Raw genomic sequence first — 21,975 nt, 5'->3', positions numbered from 1 at the left:
GTGTCTATCCCATATATCAGGAGCAACACACTGGGCCTGAAATAAGTTAACAACGATTTCCAAATGCATGACACAGGTTACCTTGTCTGAATCTTGAATTATTTTGACATTTTCAGTACCAAATTTTTCACCATAAAGTTTCACAAGTCTCAAGGAAATCTCTGAAAGGCCTGTGAGCTTGGGTTCTTTATAGATGTATTCTTTTCCATCTTCTTCTTCAAAAAAAGACTATTAGAAAGGTAAACGAATAATAGTTTACAAATAGTATATGTAAAAAGCATTCAAGAAAAATCTGCATAGCTAGTGGCAATATATTTGAATACACTTATATTAGTTTTAACATATTTATGCTGACTAGTTTTACGTCACCTTGACATAGCTAGAATAATTTGGTAAGTTGCAACCTCAATAGAGAAAATGCCTTATCAGATAGGCCTGTGGGGCATTTTCTTAAGTAATGATTGATGTGTGAGGGCCCAACTCACCGAAAAATGGTATCAACCCTGGACCAGTGGGCCTGGGGTCTATAAGAAAGCAGGCTGAGCAAGCCATGGGGAGCAAGTAAGTAGTAAGTAACATTCCTCTATGGCCTCTGCATCAGCTCCTGCCTCCAGGTTCCTGCCTTGAGCTCCTGCTCGGACTTTCTCAATAATGGAGCTGGCTTAATTAGCTGTAAGCTGAAATCAACCCTTTCCTCCAGAAGTTGTCTTTTGTCATGATGTCCATTATAGCAATAGAAACTCTAAGACAATATTAATATTTTAATTTTAGCATATTAGATATTATTAATATTTATTATATATTTATATTATATTATAAAATTTATATTATTAATAATATAATGACATATTAAAGACACAAGCACATATTCAACCTTCTAACTTCGAATAAGTGAGAACTGTCAAATGTACAAGTATACAAACATATTGTCTGGAAGAGGAAGGTGTCATCAGGAAGTATTTCTTATTTTTATTAAGTATTCCCATGTTAGATTTTCTTTCTTCTGTGTGTACTCAAATTCAAAAATATATGAACCATATTATTGGTAGAAGGAATAAACTAAGAAGGATGTTTTTTATTTTTGTGGATTTTATTAAGAGTGGTTCCCATATATAATGTCGTGTTTATTTTAACAGATTTTGTTTTTTAAATTTTTTAATTAATTATTTTATTTGATGTGCATTTGTTTCTGTCAGCATGTGTGTCTGTGTAAAGGTTGTCAGAACTGGAGTTGTAATTACAGACAGTGGTGAGCTGCCATGTGGGTGCTAAGAATTGAACCCAGATCTCCTAGAAGAGCAGCCAGCGCGCTTAACCGCTGAGTCATCTCTCCAGTCCCCTTCCATGTGTGCTTAATCTGTTTCGTATTACAAAGCTTTAACTACTAGATACTTAATGTATACTTCAGAAGCTTAACAGAGAATCAAACTGAGGGAGGAATTCATACTTTGCATCCCCAACCAAATTAGACAGCAGAACCAAAGTGAACGAGAACATTATGAAAGGGACTTTCCACTGTGCGAAAAGCAAGACAGAATTCCAGAAGCAACAACTATACAAAGGCCATCTAATAAGTCAAAGAAGAACATTTAAAAGCCAAACAGCGTGAAGAATGAACTTTACTAAAGCACACTTACCTGGCCATAAAAGGCAACTCTGAAGAAAGTACCTAAAAGTCATTTTTTGGTGTGCATAACCTCCAAAATTTTTGTGTAAGCGCTATGAAGAGTCCTATAGACTTGAGTCAGTTTCTGAAAAATAAGAATATATATGTGTGTTTTTGTCAATCACTGTATCACAACCAACATGCAAGAGTAAAAAACCACCAATGTTTAGTTTTTTTTTAATGTGGATTTTTTTTGCTTGTTTATTTTATTTTATTTTATTTTATTTTATTTTTGAGACAGGGTCTTGCTATATAGGCCAGGATGGCCTGGTACTCACTATGTACTCACTTTATTACCAGACCATCCTGGGCCATTAGCAAGACCTCATCACAAAGTTGTGATGGCCTGGGTTCAATCCCCAAAGTACAAAACATATTACATTAGCTGAATATGAGTTTTACCTATTGATCTAAAGATTATACTTTTATTTTTTATTTAATTTTTATGTGTGTGAGTGTTTTGCCTGCATGTATGCCTATACACCACAGAGGTCAGAAAAGGGCATCAGATGCCCTGGAACTGGCTTTATAGTTGCTTGTGAGATGCCATATAGGTGCTGGAAACTGAACCCAGGTCCTCCGCAAGGGCAACAAGTGCTCTTACATGCCGAGCTATTTCTCTGGACTGATTTTTAAATTCTTTCAAACTTATTTTCTGGTGAATCAATGAGCTTTATGGGGCTTGTTGACAAGAGTATGGGTGAGATAACCCCTTCCAGTAGCAAAAATGACTCAAAGACACCTGTGTCACCAAAGCCCACCCCAGTGCGGCTGCTTAAACGCTGGAGCATCCTGCACAATTTGCAGGCGGCTCAACAAGTTGAAGAGCATCTGTTTCAGGCAGCTCAGTTCATCTGAGATTTCTGGGCAGCTCAGATGGTCTGATCATTTACATTGGAGAAGGAGGGGCTTAGCACCTCTGGTTAGCTCCAGGGACTTCCTGAAGCCTTTGAGCTTCAAATAGTTTTTTTTTTTCTTTGACACAGGGCCTTGCCATGCTGTCTAGGCTGGCCCCAAACTTGAGCCGGTTATCCTGTCCCAGCTCCATAAAGTGGCGGTATTATAGCTGTACGTCAGCACACTCATCTTGTTCCGACTCTCAAAATACGAATTCCAAGCCATCCTCTTCTCCTTTTTGTACAGTTGCAGAAAAGATTAGGATACAGACTCAAAGACTTGAATCCAAAAAAAAAACCTCCGTCATGCACATGGCAGCAGCTTTTCACTACTCTCCTGTAGGATTTACCAACAGTCTTCCCGGCAGGCCAAATCAATAAACAAAGCTGTTCCTGGTTATCACGCTATCTTTCATCATCATGGTCAGCCAGCAATTTTAGTCACTGCACTCAAGTTCAAAGAATACAATTATGTTTCCAGGGCTTTCTTGGGCAATACGGAGGTTTGATAGTTTTTACAATCCAAGGGGGAAACTTCAAATCTAGACCTGGGGGGTATCTTGGCAATAGGGCATGTGCCTAGCATGCCCAAGATCCTGGGGTTCATCCCCAGCACCACAAGCTAAAAGGATATTTATTCTATGATAAAATTCCAATGCCATAATATAATAAATCACCTATTTTCTTCAGAAGACACCAGAGTATAAAAAGATAGGAACGACGCTATATTAGTGCTTTTGTCAAGACTGAAAGTAAGTATACCAGGTAATGATGCGAGCGTGTCCATTGCTTACCTCAAACTCACGGCGTTTCTCATAAATTGGAATAATCAACTTGGAAATCTCAGAAATTACTTCATAACGTTCTGCTTTCCACAAGACATCTACACACTGTTCTAACAGCTCCAGCAAAACCTCCTGCATTCAGAGAAATATTCAGCTGGGTATTAAAATAGCGTCAAATCAACTTCAAATCATTTTAACTTACTAAAGAACAAACAGAATGGGCTGAGTTCAAGCAAGTACACAGAAGTATATTTGTAAGACCACATCTTTCTCCCCTCCAACTCTGTCTTTGGAAACAGGACCTAGCTGTGAAGCCCAGGCTGTCTGTCCTCCAACTGGTGAGCTTTCTACTTTCAGCCTCACTGAATGCTGGGATTCTGGGCATGTGCCAGCAAATACAGAGCTGCATAACAGGATTTTCTGAATCAAATGCTATGAGTACTGGAAAACCAGAACAATTTCTAAAATATGAAATCAATAGCAACAGTAAATTATATATTTTTAAATGTTTTGTTTAAGTGAAAATAGAGACTTTACTTGCCGATAACATCATGTTGAATTGAATCTTTTGGTTGTTCCAAATTATGGACTAAGTTGACCTGAAAGTGGAAGAGTGATTTACTGGGGATGGAAAGCATGCTAGGATGGGACAGGGTGGGAGGTGAAGGTAGAAGGGCAGTTGGCTATCATCAATGAATGCTGTATGCATACACAGAAGTATCATAATGAATCTCATATATGTATTATGTTTTAATAAAAATATGTAACCAAGTTGAGAATGTATAAATGCCTAACAAGGTAAATTTCACTAAGCTTGTACATGTCCATTACTTCTCTTTCCTATCGAAACTACATTTGCATAGAACGTTAGTCTAAATCAAATGTGACAACTTCTCAAGCTATTACAAGTGTTAGGAATGTGTTTTCCTTCAGATCCAGGGAACTGATTGGCAAAATGGTCTGTTTGTCTCTTAGACAACCAAACTCATTGTCTAGCCCTTATTCCTATGTAGCAGGTGGCAATAATCTATGAATTCTTGGCTGGAAAATTAGGTGCAGTTTGGACTTTATCCTGTTATGTGTTGAACTGTGTTCCCCTAAATGGGAAGCTGCCTCAGAACGTGACCTGATTTGGGGAAAGATTGTTATAGATACAATTGATTAAGTTGAATATACTGATACAAAGTGAGTCCTCAAGCCAATATGGCTGGCAATCTTTTAAGACACTGCAGGGAAAATACCATGGGAAAACACCTTCTGCCATGTAAGGGCACAGTAAGCAGGGGTCATTTACAAACTGAGAAATTTGCCCTCCCTGGACACATTACCTGATGGTGGTTTGATTTTGGACTTCTCATTCTTTAGAACTCTGAGAAATCCATTTCTGCTATTAATCATCTATCTAGTCTATGGTATTATGTTACAGCAATTGAATGTTAAAATAGCTTTTAGACAAATCCATTTCTAACCATTTTAGTCCTGCCACTTTTACTTTCCCAGTATTTCTCAAAAACAACCCTTTCCCTCTATTTCTGCATTTACTGCTAAGGCTTAAGAGTTCACTACTTTTTTTCCCTGACTGATCTTCCTGACTCGAGCCTTGGTACTTTCCAATACATCCTCTATGGATACATCACAAGGTTCTGATCATGCCACTGAGAATCTGAAAATATGCCATCACTCACAAAATAAAAGGCAAGCTCCTTCGTGTGGCACACATGGCTTGCATGATATGGTTAGTGCTTCTATGATTCTTTATTCAACAAGACAAGAGCTCTAATAACAGGAAGGCTTACTAGCAATTCTCCTGAAAAACCCTCAACCCTTCTACCCCTCTTTAGAATAGCTTAGGTACTACTATTCTAGATGTTTTTCCTGGTCCAGATAAGGAAGACCAGGTACAAATACTTTGTTCCCCACTCTACCAATCAATGGTGTAAATATTTATAGTTCTACAATATTTGCACACTGTCTAGATAGTAACTGACATTCCGAATAAGCTGCGACTCTTTAAGGGTGGAAACAACCTTATTTCATTCACTGCCTTCTTTTGTAACTCATTATCAATGTAACTAATTGGATAAGTATGTTACTATGGTTAGCATTTCAGCAGGCTGGGCACGGTGGCACATACCTCTAATCTTAGAGCTCAGGAGGCAGAGGCCGATCAATCTCTATGAGTTCAAAGCCAGCATGGTCTAGATGGCAAGTTTCAGTCCAGCCACAGCTACATAGTGAGATCCTGTCTCAAAATACCAAAAACTCAGTTACAAACTAATGGTGTTTGTTTCAGAAAGTGATAGTTGTCTAAGAATGATAAAAAAGATAAGGGATATACCACTACATAAGCCTAATAGATTAACAAGTGCAGAAAAAGGTATTTAATCTGATACATACAAGTAACATTATACAACTTGAATGGATTATATATGCATTTAGAAATATACACACATAACAACAATGAAAAGAAATGAGGCTATGAATTTGAAAAAGAGTGTGGGGAACACGGGAAGGTTTGAAGGGAAGAAAGAAAAGGGGAAGTGATGTAAATATATTATAATCTCAAAAATATTAAAAATAAATCTTTAAAATTATTATATATCTTTTTTAAAAAAATCAGCATCTGTTCATGATAGTAAAAAAGAACAGCGGATGGAAATGAATAGAAGGGACGTTTCTTAATCTCAAAGAACATCCACTACACACTGAAGGCCAAACACTGTTATTCTAAAGCTGGGAACAATGCAAAGATGTACACTCTCACCATTTCTGCTCAGCACCACCATAGAGGTCTGAGCTAGTGAAATATGGCAATCAAAAGGGAAAAGGCATACAGACTGACAAAAGTAAAATTGTGCTTCTGTGTAGATGGCATGATTGCCTATGCCCTAAATCATAGAGAATACGCAGATGATTATAGTAAGGCTGACAAGCAAATTCCGTTAGAAAATAGAATGCCAGTGAGATTTCTATATACTAGCAACAATACATATTGGAGAATAAAATAGAGCAATATCTAGTACGTAAAGGCCTATAATTCCAGCTGTTCAGAAGAATAAGAAACAAGGCTTACAAGTTTAAGGCCTGTCTGAACTCCAGAGTGAGTTCAAGGGAAGTTCATGTAAGTGGAATCCTATCTTAAAAAGTGAAAAAGGCTGGGGATATAGTTCAACATTTGCCTAGTATGTGTGAGGTCCTGGGTTCAATTCTTCCCCAACCCCTCATAAAAAGCAAAAACATGAAAAGTAAGCAGTAGTATTTATAACAGCATTAAAGCACCTGATATATCATTATAATATCAGATAATATCTCATAATAAATCTCACAACAACAAAAATTTACCCTGAAAACTGCAAAATAATGCTGAGATAAATTAAAATAGCCTAAATGTTTACTGATTGGGTGTCATAGTGTTGTTACCTGCTCTGTTCTCTATATAGTAACATAAATTTAACATTCCAGCCACACCTTCAATTTCCAAAAGGTCATTTTTGAAAAAACATGCCTATACATTTTATACGGCAATTCAAATTCTACAGCACTGTTTTTTAAAAAAAGAACACTGAGAAAGAATAAAGTTAGAGAGCTAACACTCCCTGAGCTTACAACGTCTCATAAAGCCATGGTAATAAAAAAGTATGGCCCCTGTACTCCAGCTCAAACTGAGGGGTGTAGCTACCATCCCTCAACAAAGAAGCTTATTCTTGTAACAGATACACTATTCTAGAAAGCCACAACTGGCAGAGAACGAGTGATAGTAGGGTACTCAGCCCAAAGTGATACAACTATACCCAATGCTCTGGAAACATCGAAGAAGAGGGGGCAGAAAGACTGTAAGAGCCAGAGGACCAAGAAGTCTACTGTGTGATTGTGTCTTCCAGCTACGACAGTGAAGTTGCACCCATGAAAGCTCAGCAACATGGCTGCCTAAAGAAGAACTGGACAAATGGAAATCCCAACTATAGATGGAGGAAATCTCATAGGGCTCCATCCCTAATTATGACTAATTAATGCCCGCTGAAAGAGAGAATCAGTCTTCTCCAGGGATGAGCTCCCTAATTGGTTATCCAATCCTAAATGGTCAGAACTAAGCACACAGGCATACACACAACTCTGAACAGAGTCAGCAGGTTACATTAATGTATTCTTGTGCATCTATGTTTATAACAAGAATAATTAAAGAAAAAGAGGCCATGAAGTTGAGAGGGAGTACAGGGAGTGGGGGATATATGAAAGAGGTTCTATGGAGGGAGGAAAGAGAAAAGGGGAATGATTGCTATATTAATTAAAAAGAAAAGAAAAAAGTATGATATTGATGTTGACTTGTACAACTAGCTGAGTGGTAGACACAGGGACTAGAAATAGACCATATATGCAAAGAGGTGAGGTTTTGACCAATGTGCCGAAGGAAATTCAAGGACGCTAAAGGAAGCTTATATTTTTCTCTAAACGACATGGACTGCTTAAGCTATGTCTATAAAAAGTGAACTGTAGGCCTGGGTGGACGCCAGTCTAGCATGGGCAAGGTCATGAGTTCAAATTCAGGAACTGAAAAAAAAATGAACCCCTCCCTTCAACTTTGACTGCTATCTTATTCCAAGCTCAAAACATAGTTTTAGAAAACAGAGGGTTAATGCTATCATATTCTTGAGGTAAAGACATTTTTAAACTATAGATAGAAAGAAAAATCATTAAAAACTTAAAGTTAGACTTCACACACACACACACACACAGAGAGAGAGAGAGAGAGAGAGAGAGAGAGAGAGAGAAACACAGAGAGAGAAACACAGAGAGAGAAACACAGAGAGAGAAACAGAGAGAGAGAGAGAGAGAGAGAGAGAGAGAGAGAGAGAGTTAGTTCCTGGCACACTTAGTGGTATGCACCTGCAGTCCTAGCGATTGAAAGGTTGAGGCAGGAAGACCATCCTGGAGTGAGATCATGCCTCCAAAAAGAAAAAAAGACCTTTCTGTTTAACTGGATTAAATTAAGAAAATTAAATAGACAAGCAAAGACTGATAAATAAACACCCATAGACATGCATATGCTATAAAGAGTTAACAGTCAGGATATAAAAAGGATTCCCACAAATCAGTCATAAGAATAGATAGTGCCACTTTTAATAGCTAGAAGGCATGTCAACAGAGAAGATACACAAGAGGCCAGGGGAAACATGAAAAAGTGCATTAGGGATGTGTAATGAAAAGTCACGACGTGACAGATACTAATTCATGCCTAATATAATGGTTTAAAAAAACTAGGTACATCAGATGTTAACGAAGATATGGAGCAAGTCATTCATCAAAAATGGTTTAACTACTTTGAGAAACACATTGGAATCCCTTTAAAAAGCTAAGTAAATTCGATCTGGGTATTCTGCTTCACTTTGGAGTATTACTGAAGAGCAATGAGGACATATGTCAACCAAAGAAGAACATCTCTAAACTGAAAACAATTCAATGTTTATCACCTGGAAAATGGGTTGAAAAATTATTATTATGGTGGAATATTATTTAGTAATTAAAACAAGCTTTCAATATACTCTACATTATGGAGAAATCTCAACATTAAACTGAGGAAAGGAACACACACATACACACACTGAATAGTTCCATTTTTCTGTATTATTTTTAACAGGGTTTTTATTTATTTATATTTTATGTAAATGGGTATTTTGCTTACATGTAAGTCTGTGCACCACGTGCATGCCCGATGCCTGTCGAGGTCAGAAGAGGAATTTAGATCATCTAGGATTGGAGTCACAGAAGGTTGTGAGCTACCATGTGGGTGCTGGGAACAAATGAAACCTGTGTCCTCTGGAAGAGCAGCCAGGGCTCTTAACCACTGGCCTATCTCTCCAGCTCAATAATTTCACTTTAATGACGTGAAAGCTAATCTATGATGATGGGAACCATATGTCAGTGGCAAAGAAAAGCTCTTTTAGCATTTCATACTACGGTCCAGACAGGACTGGAACTTACTTTATAGCCCAGGGCAGCCTTGAACTTATGTCAATCCCCCTGCTTCAGACCTCAGAGTGCTGGCTGTGATTACAGACATGAGCTATCCTGCCAGACCAGAGAGTGCTTTTAAGGGGCACAAGAGAACTTTATCTGCAGGAAAGTATGTGTTCTATTTCTTATTTCTGGTCGTAGACTACATTGGTGTATATAATTGTCAAAATTCATCAAGCCATTCCCTTAACATGTGATATATTATATGTTCTATATTTAAGCTATTAAAAATCAATACAGAAATAAATTTATAAAAATGAGATTCATATTAGTAGTTTAACTCACACACTTAAATGCAAGGACTAAATGGAAAACTACTTTGGTTTTCACTTCAGTGTAATTCTGTGTGTGTGTGTGTGTGTGTGTGTGTGTGTGTGTGTGTGTTTACATGTGCATATGTGAATTCAGAGATAAGAGGAGCATACACAATGTCATGTTGTATCACTCTCAACCCTAACACATTGATATGAGGTCTCTTATGAAACATGGCGCTAACAGCTTTTGGCTAGACTGTCAGGCCAGCAAGCTCTGGGGATCTATCTGTCTCTCTCAGCCAGTGCCAGGGGTTACAGCTACAAAGAGATGCACCTATTTTCCTCTTGGTGCTAGGGCTCTAAGCTAACTTATCCAGTCCTTATGTCTATGTAGCAAACACCCACTGAATGATCTCGCCAGACCCAGAACTTAGCTGTGTTTTTGTAAGAGAAGGTCTTGCTTTATAGCCTAGGCTGACCCGGAACACACAACCATCTCCTTTCCTCTCCCTGCAGACTACTGGGATAACAGATGTGTACTGCCAAATATGGCTTATTTTAATGTGACTTTTAAATCAATGTCACCTTTTCCAAAAGTGAGAGTGAGCCCAGACAAACTATAACTTATAATCAAATAAAAGCATATATCGATTATTGCAAAAAAATCCAAAAAACAAGGCCATTTCTTTTTTTGTTGTTTTTTTTTCACAACTTACATACTGTTTATTTAGTTAAGTCCCTAAAATCAATACCTTTGTCTGTACCTCTTTTGTTTAAAATACATCATGACATGGCAAACAGCCATACAAATGAATTTTTCTAAACCACACGCATTGCTAATGTTTCTCTCTTGCACATTAAAAAAAGAGTATCAGAAATCATAGCATTTGATAGATCAACCTAAATGTATCTTAATATTAAATTACTAAAGAATGTTAAGTTTTACATTTCTAAAATTATAAATTTTCTTTGAAAAGGTCAGTCATTTTCCTGAGCCACATTTACTAACAGGAGGACATATTTCAACTATTGAAATGAGAGGAAAAGTGATTACATTCAATATTAAGAGAAAATAATAGTTAAAAATGTAGCTCTCCACCAAGCAAATAGCGATGAGCTCCCAAGAAGGTTTGCAGATGGAACCAATCCTGTTCTCAAGGATGAAAAGCTCACTGAGGGCTGATAAAACAAGAAACCCTTTGGAGTAGTCACCTTGTAGATGGTTGTACAATTGATTATTGCATACAAAGAGGAAAAGTAAGGCCTGTTTTGACTGCTACTGCTGAATCTCTTTCCTGATGTTCCATGGTCTTATTAAGATTTGTTTGCACTGCGAGCTATGGATAGTTCCAAACCAATGGTCATACAGATGGCCTTGTTTAACCGCAGTGGGTCACAGAATAAAATGACGTACACTCTAGGAAGGGAATTTGTTGGGTGGAGGGGAAGTTGATGGGAGCTGAAGGGAGCTAAGAGAGGGTGGTGGGGTAGTGAGGGTAAATAGAACATATATACATACATGGAGTTGTCAAAGAATGCATTTAAAAATAAAATAATATTAAAATTGTGGGATGTCTATGCTTAGATCACAATTGTCAACTCTTTAGGAATAGCTATTTACATGTTAATTTTTGCATTTTGAAGGATATGTGGTTTTTATATTTTAATTTGTTCTTTAGAATAATTTTCTTCACAGTCGTGGGAATATAATCATAATTAGTAAGATTTAACAGGATGTATTAAGTGATAAATATATCTTGGTGAGGAGTGGTGACAGCAAGACAGTGACAATTTAAGCAAGCGTATATGAAGACTCATATGGTCCTTTTTTAACTAACATTTTATTGTTTTGAATTAAAAAAAAACAAAATTTGATGCTGTTTTTATTTTAACTCATCAAATCTAAAGGGCCTATATGTTTTCAATATGTACTATTTTCATATTAAATACTGATTATTCAGTTTTCCAACTTCATTTTTTAGGAAAAATCAGAAATGATTTTAAATATGAAACACAAACAAGGCATAAGGACAAGCATTAAATCTAACTATATCAGCGTTCTGTTCACGAGAGGCAAGGAACAGAAGGACACTTGAGGAAGACAGCTTAGGTAGCACTGGGAACCAAATAAGAATTTCTAACGATATTTATCCTTAGATTTTAATTGCCTAACTTAGCACTTGAATTTGGTTATACTGCTCCTCTATGTTTTCACTGATTTGCGCAGGCTTCACAGTCTCTAGCCGTTTTCCTTAGAGACTTTAGATCTTGATGTTTAGGTTTCTGCCTCAGTGTTCAAGCAGTCTGCTGATTAATCTAGGTAAATCTTTTCTTTTATCAGCAAATATTTTTAGAATCTTGCCACCGCCACAGTTCATCTATGACTGTCTACTTGCATATTCATCTTCCTGTCCACTGTATATCCAATAAATATTGACTGCCAATTGAAAAAGTTGGAGATACCAAAGCTAAGAATTCTTCCTAAAGGCAAGGAGATAGTCATAAAACAACAACAACAGCAACAACAACAATAGAAAGACAGACAGACAGACAGATAAAGAAAAAAGAAAGAAAGAAAGAAAGAAAGAAGAAAGAAGGAAGGAAGGAAGGAAGGCAGAAAAGGAAGAAAGCAATCCTAATATATTTGTTCCTAGGACAAGGCCATTTCTTAGAATAACTTGATGCTGCCATTTGGAAGGCAAGGTTAAGCTGAAGAATATATTTATATATTTGACTCTGTTGCCACATACTAAAAAACCAAAATTCTAAAGGACATTGAAGCATCAGATAGAGAAAAGGGAAATTGTTTCCTCTCTTCTCCTTTCTCCTTTTCCCCTTGAGACAGAGTTGTTCTGTAGCCAGGTTATTCAGAAACTACGTACCTGAGACAGTTCTCATGGCTATATTTCTGCCTCAGTCCTCTGAGTACTTGGATTACAGGTCTGAGCCACAATGCCTTGCATACTTCCTACAATTTCTTTGGAGGCAGAATCTCCTTCTGCTGCCCAGGGTAGCCTAGAACTTGAGATCCTTTCTCCCTCTTGGGATTTAATCTCCTTGGGATTAAAGCATTTGCTGCCATGCCAGGCTCAGCGTGGCTGCTATAAAAATAGAATTTTATGGGATGGTACACTACTTCAGTCTCTGCTTCTGTGTTTCTTTCCTTTGCTCATGCTCCCAGCCTTCGTGAACTGCTGCCCATTTTCTATCTGTGTTGCTCTGGTCTTCACTTGCTGTTATATCTTCCAGATGTTTATTTCCAACCCAAGGTCCCTTTACATAGAATTCTGCATTTCAAGCAGTCTGATTATTTCCATTTTGATAACTTTTCACTTCAAGTTCTACTTTTTTCTAAAATAGCACTCATCAGTAACCCAAACCTCAAAAGACAAATATGGCATCTGTTTGCTTGTTTGTTATATTAGCTGTCAAGTGTGATAAGAAGGCTACAATCCATATAACCACAGAGATTATGTATAGAGTAAGAGACTAAAGGTAGGATTGGATCACCTTAGGAAGGGGAAATAGAATAGTTATGGATTTATGAATGGATGGGGTTACTGAAATAGGAAGATCAAGAAGGAGGGGGAAGGAAAGGGGCTAATGGAGGGATATGGGGAGGGACAGCTAAAACCAAGGGTCATTTGAGGGTTGTATATTGAAACCTAATACAGTAGAAGCTTCTTAAAATATATACATAAATAGCCGGTCAGTGGTGACACACACCTTTAATCCCAGCACTCGGGAGGCAGAGGCAGGCAGATCTCTGTGAGTTTAAGGCCAGCCTAGTCTACAGAGTGAATTCCAGGACAGGCTCCAAGGCTATACAGGGAAATCCTGTCTTGAAACAAAACAAAACAAACAAAATAGCTTGGCATTTGGAATTTTATTTTATAAGCAATACCTTCCATTTTAAAATATTTTTATTTTAAAGACAGTTTCTTTGTAGCATTGTCATGTACCTGTCATGATAATGATAGCCACTCCCCTCTTCTCTTATCCTCTAGCATACAAATACAAACTTTGGATAGTTCAATTATATAACGCTTTTAAAGATAATTGCTGGTGTCTAAGTCCAACATTATTTACTCATTGCATTATTTAATTATTGTCTGCATGTATCTTCCATGAAAATATATAATTCAAACTTTTTTACAGTTAAAAAATAAGTACTCATCACTTTTCCTGCAAAAAGCAGCTATTGTTTTCCCACAATTCCCAGACCTCTCCTAAGCAGCATTTTTTCTTCTTCCATTCCTAATGGTATTTCCTAAGTTATTTTTTTTGGTTTTTTTTGGGGGGGAGGGGGCAGGGTTTCATGCAGCTCAGGCTGGCTTCCCATACTCTATGTATCTTAAGGTGGGCTTGAAATGAAACTTCTGATCCTCCTGCTTCTACCTTCCAAGAACTGAAGTATAGGTGTGCACCATCCTATCCAGTTTATATGAAGCTGAGGATCAAACTCAGGACTTATGCATACAAGGCAAGTACTCTGCCAACTGAGCTACATGTCTAACATGGATCTTTTGCTATTCTGGCTTAGACCGTGATAGTCCCACACCCGGACAACTAATTAGACTAGCCTCCTCCTGGACTCTGCCTCCAGTCCCTATCCAGCCTCCTATAACCCACCTCTCATGTCACAACCTGTTAACCGTTCTTGCTTTACACCTCTGACTCTGCAAGACACATACTTTTATTATTTTAATGATGATTTCCAGAGTCATTGGAGATCATAGTTCATCATTTTATAGCCCTTCTATTAGCAAGTCTATAGATTTCCTCCTATGCTACTGCTTAATAGATCTTCACTGATGGACAACTAAAGCTGTTTTCTATTCATCTGAAGCAGGGAGCCAGCTATTTTCCATTTGTACTACTTTGTTCCATATGTTTTTGCCTATTTGAATTAGAAGACAATGTTAACTCTGGGTGGTGGAGTCCTTTTTCATATGCTGGATGGGTTCTTGTCACAGACACTGCATTTTAAGAATTAGTTCTATCTATTTTATCTTACAGGTGTTTTGCTGCGTGTATTTATGTATACTATATGAGTGCCTGGTGTCCAAGAAGGCCAGAAGAGGGTACCAGAGCCCCTGAAACTGGAATTACAGGTGGTTATGAATCACCATGTGAGTACTGGGAATCAAACCTGGGTCCCCAGAAAAATCAACAAGCACTGCTAACTGCTAAGTCATCTTTCCAGTCCTCTAAATATTGCCTTTTAAAACAAGACAATGGGGAGAGTCGCAGAGACAAGATTCTACCCTGTCAAAAGGAATTCCTTTGCTTAGGAAGTTTTATGGCTTAAAGTTCACCGATTCTTAGTCACTTTTGAAGTTTAGTCAGATCTAGTAACTTTTAATACAAACCAATCCTGAAATGGGAAATTTCTATAAATGACAAACAATAACAGTGCAAGCCTGGGATCTTACTTCACTGTAATGAACATCCATCATTCCAGCATCTTCTTTCATGGCTCCTTCTTCATCTATATTGGGAGTAATTTTCTTGAAGGCTGAACAGCCATTCTGTGTGAAAAATCAGAAAGGGAGCATATTTATTACAAAAAATGTTTGGTAAATGACAGACACCCTTAAAAGGATACACTATTTTTATAACACAAATGACTTTGGGTCAAAGTCATAAGAACAAATTTTAGCCATAAAAATAATTTCAAGTATTACTCAGAAATACTACCACTCTCTTCCCTGCCCCCAAAGAGCCATAATTCATTGTAAGTTGTGTTTTTGGTACACCATCTTTAATAGCTAGTGTAGATGATTTCCTAGTGTAAAAATAATATAAAATACTTATCGTTTGTGCGTATTGTCTATCACCTAGACAAGAAGGCAAACACTTTGGGGGTAACAACTGAATGACCTCTAGAATCATCTCTAGTGTTTAAATTTCACTGAGAGTTGGAAAGGGAAATCAGTCAGTTATTGGAAGACACTGTCCTAGGATTTACATGACAGGCAGGAAGCGAAACACATGGCAGAGAGAAAACACCCTTGGGGAGACTGGAGCATGAAAAAGCCCCACAGATTGGAAAGTTAGACAGACCTGACACTACCACTGCTTCACTGTGGGAATTTGAATGCTTGTTTCCCTAATATTTATAATGTTTCTTCATCATCATCAGTACCGCCACTACTATAACAAGAATAATAATAAAGGTTAATTTGTGAGAATTACATGAACACATGTTTGGAATAGAGCCTAGCATGTAAAAAGGACCGAATGCATTATTAGTGCTAAATAAGCCCATCAATGTCTTAAAGCCGATTTCTCAAGATAAATGCTGTCAGCTGGAGCCCTGGGAAGGGGGGAAGTAAACTCCACCTGAAAACAACTTTTTACAACTATGGCCCCGATTGTTATTTGTGGAGTGAGAAGACAGATAGAGAGAGCTACGTGTCTTCCTAGAGCCTGGGTTTTCTGGGATCTTGTGATTTAGAGAACAAACAAAGCGCACTTTAGAAGCACCTAATATCAAACTTACATCTGTCTTCCTATCTCTGCCTCCCAAGCACTGAGATTATGGGTGAGGTACCCTCCACTTAGCTTTGACTTGGATTCTTGATCTTAATGCTTCATAGCTACTGCTTTCGTATGCCCACGTGCCATTCTAAAGATGGAACCAGTCCAGGTAGGTACAACCAGTTGGAGTTCAAGTTATCCCACGAAAAGAGTGGGTAGGATTTTGGAGGTGGGGGTAGTAGTGCCAATTCTTAATGAAATATGAGTGCCAGCCAGAAGAGTAAGTGGTAACATCTTGAGGTGAGAGCAGAAAGGGTGATGACTAGGGACAAACAAAGAAATGAAGTGCTTTGTGGCATTTTAGCTATAGACACTGAGAACAAAGACTTGGGAATGGAAGCGGCATTACCCTATAAGGAATGGGAAGAGATGCTATGGGGAAGGACATTACATCTTATGGGCTTCCGAGGGAATCCAAACTCTTAAAGAGGATGCTATGTGGTGGTTCAAGAATGCAGAAAACTTGACTCTTGTCTTCCCTGGGGGAAAGAGTTGTGCCCTCTCTCAGGAAAAGAGCGAAGAATGCCAAAGTCTCTTAGAGAGGGAGATCCAGAAAGGCTGAGGTTCTCAGACAAAATGAAAGACAGTCTGACTTATCTTGAAGGTTATATTTGGGGACAAGAAAGAGTAACAACAAAGCCCCACTGTCACTCTTTCCACTTGACTTGGCTAAAGGGAAGGGCATGAGAATCTGTAAGGTGCCTCTGGTACAAAGAGCAAGTGGAAGGCTGGCTGTTTGAGGGTGGGGTGGGGAGTCTGAGGTGGGGAGGTTGGGGTGGGGTCAGGGTCAACTGTACACTCCTTCCACTTTCATTTTCTTTTCTCTTGTTCTTTCTTCTCACAGGGAGTGGCAAGAATGAGACAAGGTCTCCCACTGTAGCCAGGACTCCCTACGTGGCCCAGGCTAGCCTCAAACTTCTAACCTTCCCACTCCTGAATGCTGCAATTACAGGCATGATCCACCATTCTTGGCTTCCTTCTTCCCCCTTTTCCTGGCACTTCAGTGCCTGAAACAAGGAATGGAAGGTTCTAGCAGTGGTCTTTCACTTATGCAGATACCCCTCGGGGCCAGGAAACAACTGGATAGAACAAACTTTGTTTTTATTTTTTAAAAAAGTCTAAATGATAGAACATTTGCTTCCAATGTATCAGCTAATTGGCGTTCTATTCCATTGCAATTAAGAATATTTTTTGTAGCTCACTTCAAGAGAAATGGCTTAAGGGCCAGCCGAGGGCATAACTCAACAATGGAGGCCTTGTGTCCTACATATGCCACCCTGATTTCCATCCCAGAGGGAGGGAGAGAAAGGGAGGAGGGGAAATGAGTACAGTGTTTAGACATTCCTGCTAGACACCTGTCAGGGATTTACAATGTAAACACGCCTTTTATATTCCATATCAATGGACAATTAATTGAAAATAAAGAACTCCAGAGTATTTTCATGGTCATCACTGAATGATATTTAAAGCATATTTTGCTTAAATATTGGGGTCTTTTCTAGACTTTTCTAATAGTGCTGGGTTGCAGAGTTCTCACAATGGATAGCAGCTATCCCTTGGGGCCAGGAAACTGCCAGAGCGAACAAACTTAATTATTTACAAAAGCAGTCTACATGCCTCCAATGTGTCATCTAGGCAGCATTTTAGTCCATCTTGATTAAGAATATTTTTATAGTGCACTTAACTGTTTTACATTAGCCATCTATCTTGATATCCTTCTCATAGTTTAAGCAGCTAATTGAAGAAAGAAGCTGTTTTGGAGATTTGTTTTTGAATCCCTGAAGCTGAGGTGGAAAAACCCTGAGGAGTTTCTGCTCCTGCTACTCTTTTAGAATAAGGTTCTCTAGTTCAAGGAAGTAAAATTTTCCAGGCTCTAAAATAGACAGAACCCGTAAATAAATATATAAACAGCATTCAATTTTTTTTGGGGGGGGGGTTCGAGACAGGGTTTAACAGCATTCAAATTTAACATCTCTTTGTTTAAACTGAAAAACATCATTTTTCCTCCTTAGCTCTGTGATTTTAGTGAAGGATTAGTAAGTACCTTAAGGGTATTATGAAATACTTCAGTGACAAGTTTGGGCTGCATCCACTTGTTAAGACAGGTCAGATTGGTGATGAAGGTAGCTGCTTAATGTTTAAACAACTAGAGCAAAAAAGATCTTTCTAAAGTTAAGGATGGGCTAATGGAAAAGTCATTCTTGGTTTTACTTAGACTGAAGGTCTTTTACCTGTGAACAAAACAAGGTTCTTGGGAAGAATTTCTAATATAGTTACCTATTTTCAAAATCTGAAGGGTTTGTTCTTGATGGGCCTGGACCCCTCACTTCAACGCTAACTAGAAAGCTGGGCTAGCCAGAAGCCAGTTTCTTTGGAAAGCATTTAAAGTCACAGTACTGTGTTCAAGGTCTTCATGTCAATGGATTGGGAATTGTGGGTGTATGACATCAAGTTTTGTTTTTAGGGTAACTTGACAAACACATCAGTGTTATAATTTTAAAAAGATGAAATGAGTCTTATTTTCATAAACCCTTTCTCCATTTTAGAACTACTCGTAGAGACCGGGTGTATAGCTTGGTGCCAGAGTACATGCTAACCATGACTGTAGCCATCTGATCAATCCCTAGAACCAGAAAAAAAGAAAAAAATGAAAGAAATATATGCACTAAAAGGAGAAAATTGGAATACACTAATTTTTTGGTTTTTTTTAAATAAATCATTCTTAATTTTTGTTTAATTTAAAGTCTTTGTATTTGTGAGTAAAACAAGATTCTCAGGAAGAATTTCTAATATAATTACCTATTTTCAAAATCTATAGAGTTATTCTTAATAATTCTTAGTGACTCTGGAATTCTATTTCAGGTTCATACTCTGTAATCCACTCTGATTTGGAAGTCACCATGTAGTTCAGGCTACCTTGGGGTTTTGGCAGTCTTCCTGCCTTAGTCTCAGTATGTTGGGATTTATAGAGCCCTATAACCCCTAGCTGAGTATACCAATTTGAAAACCTAGATTGTTCAGAACTACTACAGTATCAAAATATTAATTTAAAAAAGAGTAAAATGCTGGAGATATTGCTCAGATGGCAGTATGCTTGCTTTCTCAACATTCACACAGCTCTGGGTTTGATATCCAATGCTGCATGAACTGGGTGGGTACGGGGGTGCATGCCTGTAATACCAGCACTACCAGCACTTGGGAGCAAGAGGCAAGAGAAGTAGTCCAAGGTCATCCTTGGTTACATAGCAAGTTTGAGGCCTGCTTGGGCTACACACGATCCTACCCCGGCCCCAAATTTAAATGAAAGGAATGCATAATTTAATCTTTATCATTGCGTTTGGGAAGAATCTCCACAATGGCCATTATTTTATAGGAGGCAATGGAACACTGAACCTTAGATGTGAATGAAAAACACAGAAAATCTAGAGTTAAAAAACGAGGCTGTGTCCTCATAGTCAAAGCTTGAGTAACAGGACTCCCTTAAGCTGCTTTCGTTTTGCCCTCATGTTATTTGGTTGACTGGCTTGAAGGAAGCAGCAGCTTAAGCACTGTGATACATAGCAGATGTCTTGATTGCAATCGCCGCTGCAAGTTAACTTTTAAACCTTACTCAATTGTTTTGCTATCCGAGTAGTTATAACACACAGCAAGATTATTTGGGACAGAGAAGCACGGAGGCTGATCCGGGAATTGGAAATCTTGAATGAGGAATGCAGAGCCATTGATGTCCTCCGAGGGCCTGACGTCCCTTAGATGTCACTGCGTAAAAATGGCTCTAGATACCTAATCCAGGGACAGCTGTTGGTAAAAGATGAGGAAGGGGAACGAAGTGATCTGCCTGTATTACACAGAGCTTCTCATGAGCCCTAAGAAGAATTTAATTTGTGGCAGTCATCCAGGGAGATAGTCTTGGGAAATAAACACTGGGCATCAGGCCCAGCCATGTACTATTTAACTTATTCTTGTAACCTCCTACAGAAACCGAAGCCAAAATGAGCAATCCAGCTTTCTTTTATAACAACGTCTGTTCAGCACTCAACGAGGCTGAAGGTAAACACATTTTTTCAAAAAGCCCCATTCTAGTCCATTCACAATTGGAAGCTGCAAAGATAAAAATTATTTTGCCAGCTGAGAGTCCTCCCATCTCAAAACAGGAAGGTCTTACTCTTTCGGTGAAGAAATTCTGCCACGAGAGCCACGACATGGACATAGCACATTGCAGCCTGGAAACAGATGACAAAGAAGTGTCAGAGCGTGTTCAAAGGAGTTTGAGGAGTCCTAGGGGAACATGATTTTAAGTAGTCACCTCGGAAAAATCTCCATTTTTTAGATGAATTTTGGCCATGCTGTCGAGCCAGGTTTTCCTCAGCTCTGGTGTGCTGGCATAAGATTTAGCTAAGCTATACTGGAGGTCAATCAGCATTTCCGGGTCTTTCTCATGCTCCTTCATTTGGGCAGTGGCCATAAGAACAGTTCGGATTCTCTTGGTCAAATCTTTGACTTCTGTGGGAAAAGCAGTTGCCTAATTTCAAAACAAAACAAAACAAGACCCATATATTTAGCAGCCTTATCAATAAGGTCTAAGCGTGATCATCCAATCCTGGGGAACATACTATGGTTCCTATTCCTTGTTAACTGTTCAGGGTACTGCATTGGATGTGGCATGTCTAAAGGGGCTTTAATTAGTTATTTTAAAATATATGTAACCAGCTAGGCTTCAAAGGCTTTTGAACTTGAGGGCAATATACTTAAAGCACACGGAAAAACATGACCTTTGAAGCCACACTATCTGGCTTTAGATGCTGGATGTTTATGGTTTACTTATAACAGTAACTGACAGTTATTGGCAGCACATCGGTACCAGGTACTAAGATGGATACATTATATGTTTTCATTTCTACAAGAATCCTATATATTAAGTAGTCTTTCCTTGCACTTCTACCAATGGGAAAACCAAGGCACAGAGCAGTTGAGAGGTTCAACCAATGTGCCCCTGTTGGTAAGTCATGGAGACAGAACTTCTATCCAGGCGATCTGGCTCCAGAACTAGTGCTTGACAGACAATTTTCCGTACTGCTAAGTGTGCCTATCTTGCCCACCGACTATAATGCACACCGCAGTGAAAAGCCTGCTGCCAATTTTCCATTTCCACAAATGAGAGGTTGTGAGTTACATCACACTCCAGAGAGATTCAACTCTGAAAGTGTTTCTGACCTCAAGACATGGATGGGGCAAGTACATGGTGATGGGACTTAATACGAATATAATATATGGTTCTGCCTTTCTGTCTGCTTTAAAAATAATTACAATAATTAATAGACATGCATCTTAGCCCTTTCTGCTTATTAACAGAAACTCTACTTCCTGAAGGAAAGGCTTACCTTAATTTACCAGGGTTTGTTGGTAATGGTGGCCTTAGCAGATGCAACTAAGTCATTCACAAATGAATCAAGGGAAAGCAAAGGAGATAGTTCTTCTCAAGGAGAACCAACATCAGCCCTATTCTCTTGGAAAACGTCACTACCTACCTGTATAATATGGCATTGAGCATGGTAACAACTGGGAGGGACATGAATTATTGGAGCATGAGTACAATAGCAGAAATAGTATACATTGCTTCTGTGCTCATGGGATTAGTTGGAGTGTATAATGATCCCCTGGGAAACCAGCATCGCTGCTTGAAAAGCAAACTTTCCCAGCCTGTGAGCAGCTGGCACAGCTTCGTGTTTTTCTCCCTGTAAGCAGCATTCCTATGGGAATGGGTTTTTGGTAGACAGATTCTACATGTCCCAAGCATCAAGTATGTTGTGACTGAGAGT

The 21,975-nt window shown here is 38.5% G+C and overlaps 1 protein-coding gene across 1 annotated transcript in view; it reads right to left on the bottom strand.

The window, feature by feature from the left end:
- Positions 1-21,975, bottom strand: part of LOC121439847 (dedicator of cytokinesis protein 11-like) — a 200,977-nt gene that overhangs the window by 15,315 nt on the left and 163,687 nt on the right. Inside the window, 8 exon segments of the mRNA XM_041640459.1 lie at positions 82-228; positions 1,638-1,751; positions 3,357-3,479; positions 15,049-15,144; positions 18,101-18,104; positions 18,985-18,991; positions 20,322-20,379; positions 20,463-20,678. Of these exon segments, the coding sequence (XP_041496393.1) occupies positions 82-228; positions 1,638-1,751; positions 3,357-3,479; positions 15,049-15,144; positions 18,101-18,104; positions 18,985-18,991; positions 20,322-20,379; positions 20,463-20,678 (765 nt within the window).

The sequence above is a fragment of the Microtus oregoni genome, unplaced genomic scaffold, assembly GCF_018167655.1.
Source record: "Microtus oregoni isolate MIOR12 unplaced genomic scaffold, Mior012 000063F_ref0000156, whole genome shotgun sequence".
NCBI lineage: Eukaryota > Metazoa > Chordata > Mammalia > Rodentia > Cricetidae > Microtus > Microtus oregoni.
Note: the sequence above shows the minus strand (reverse complement) of the source record. Positions and strands in the feature narration are given on the sequence as shown.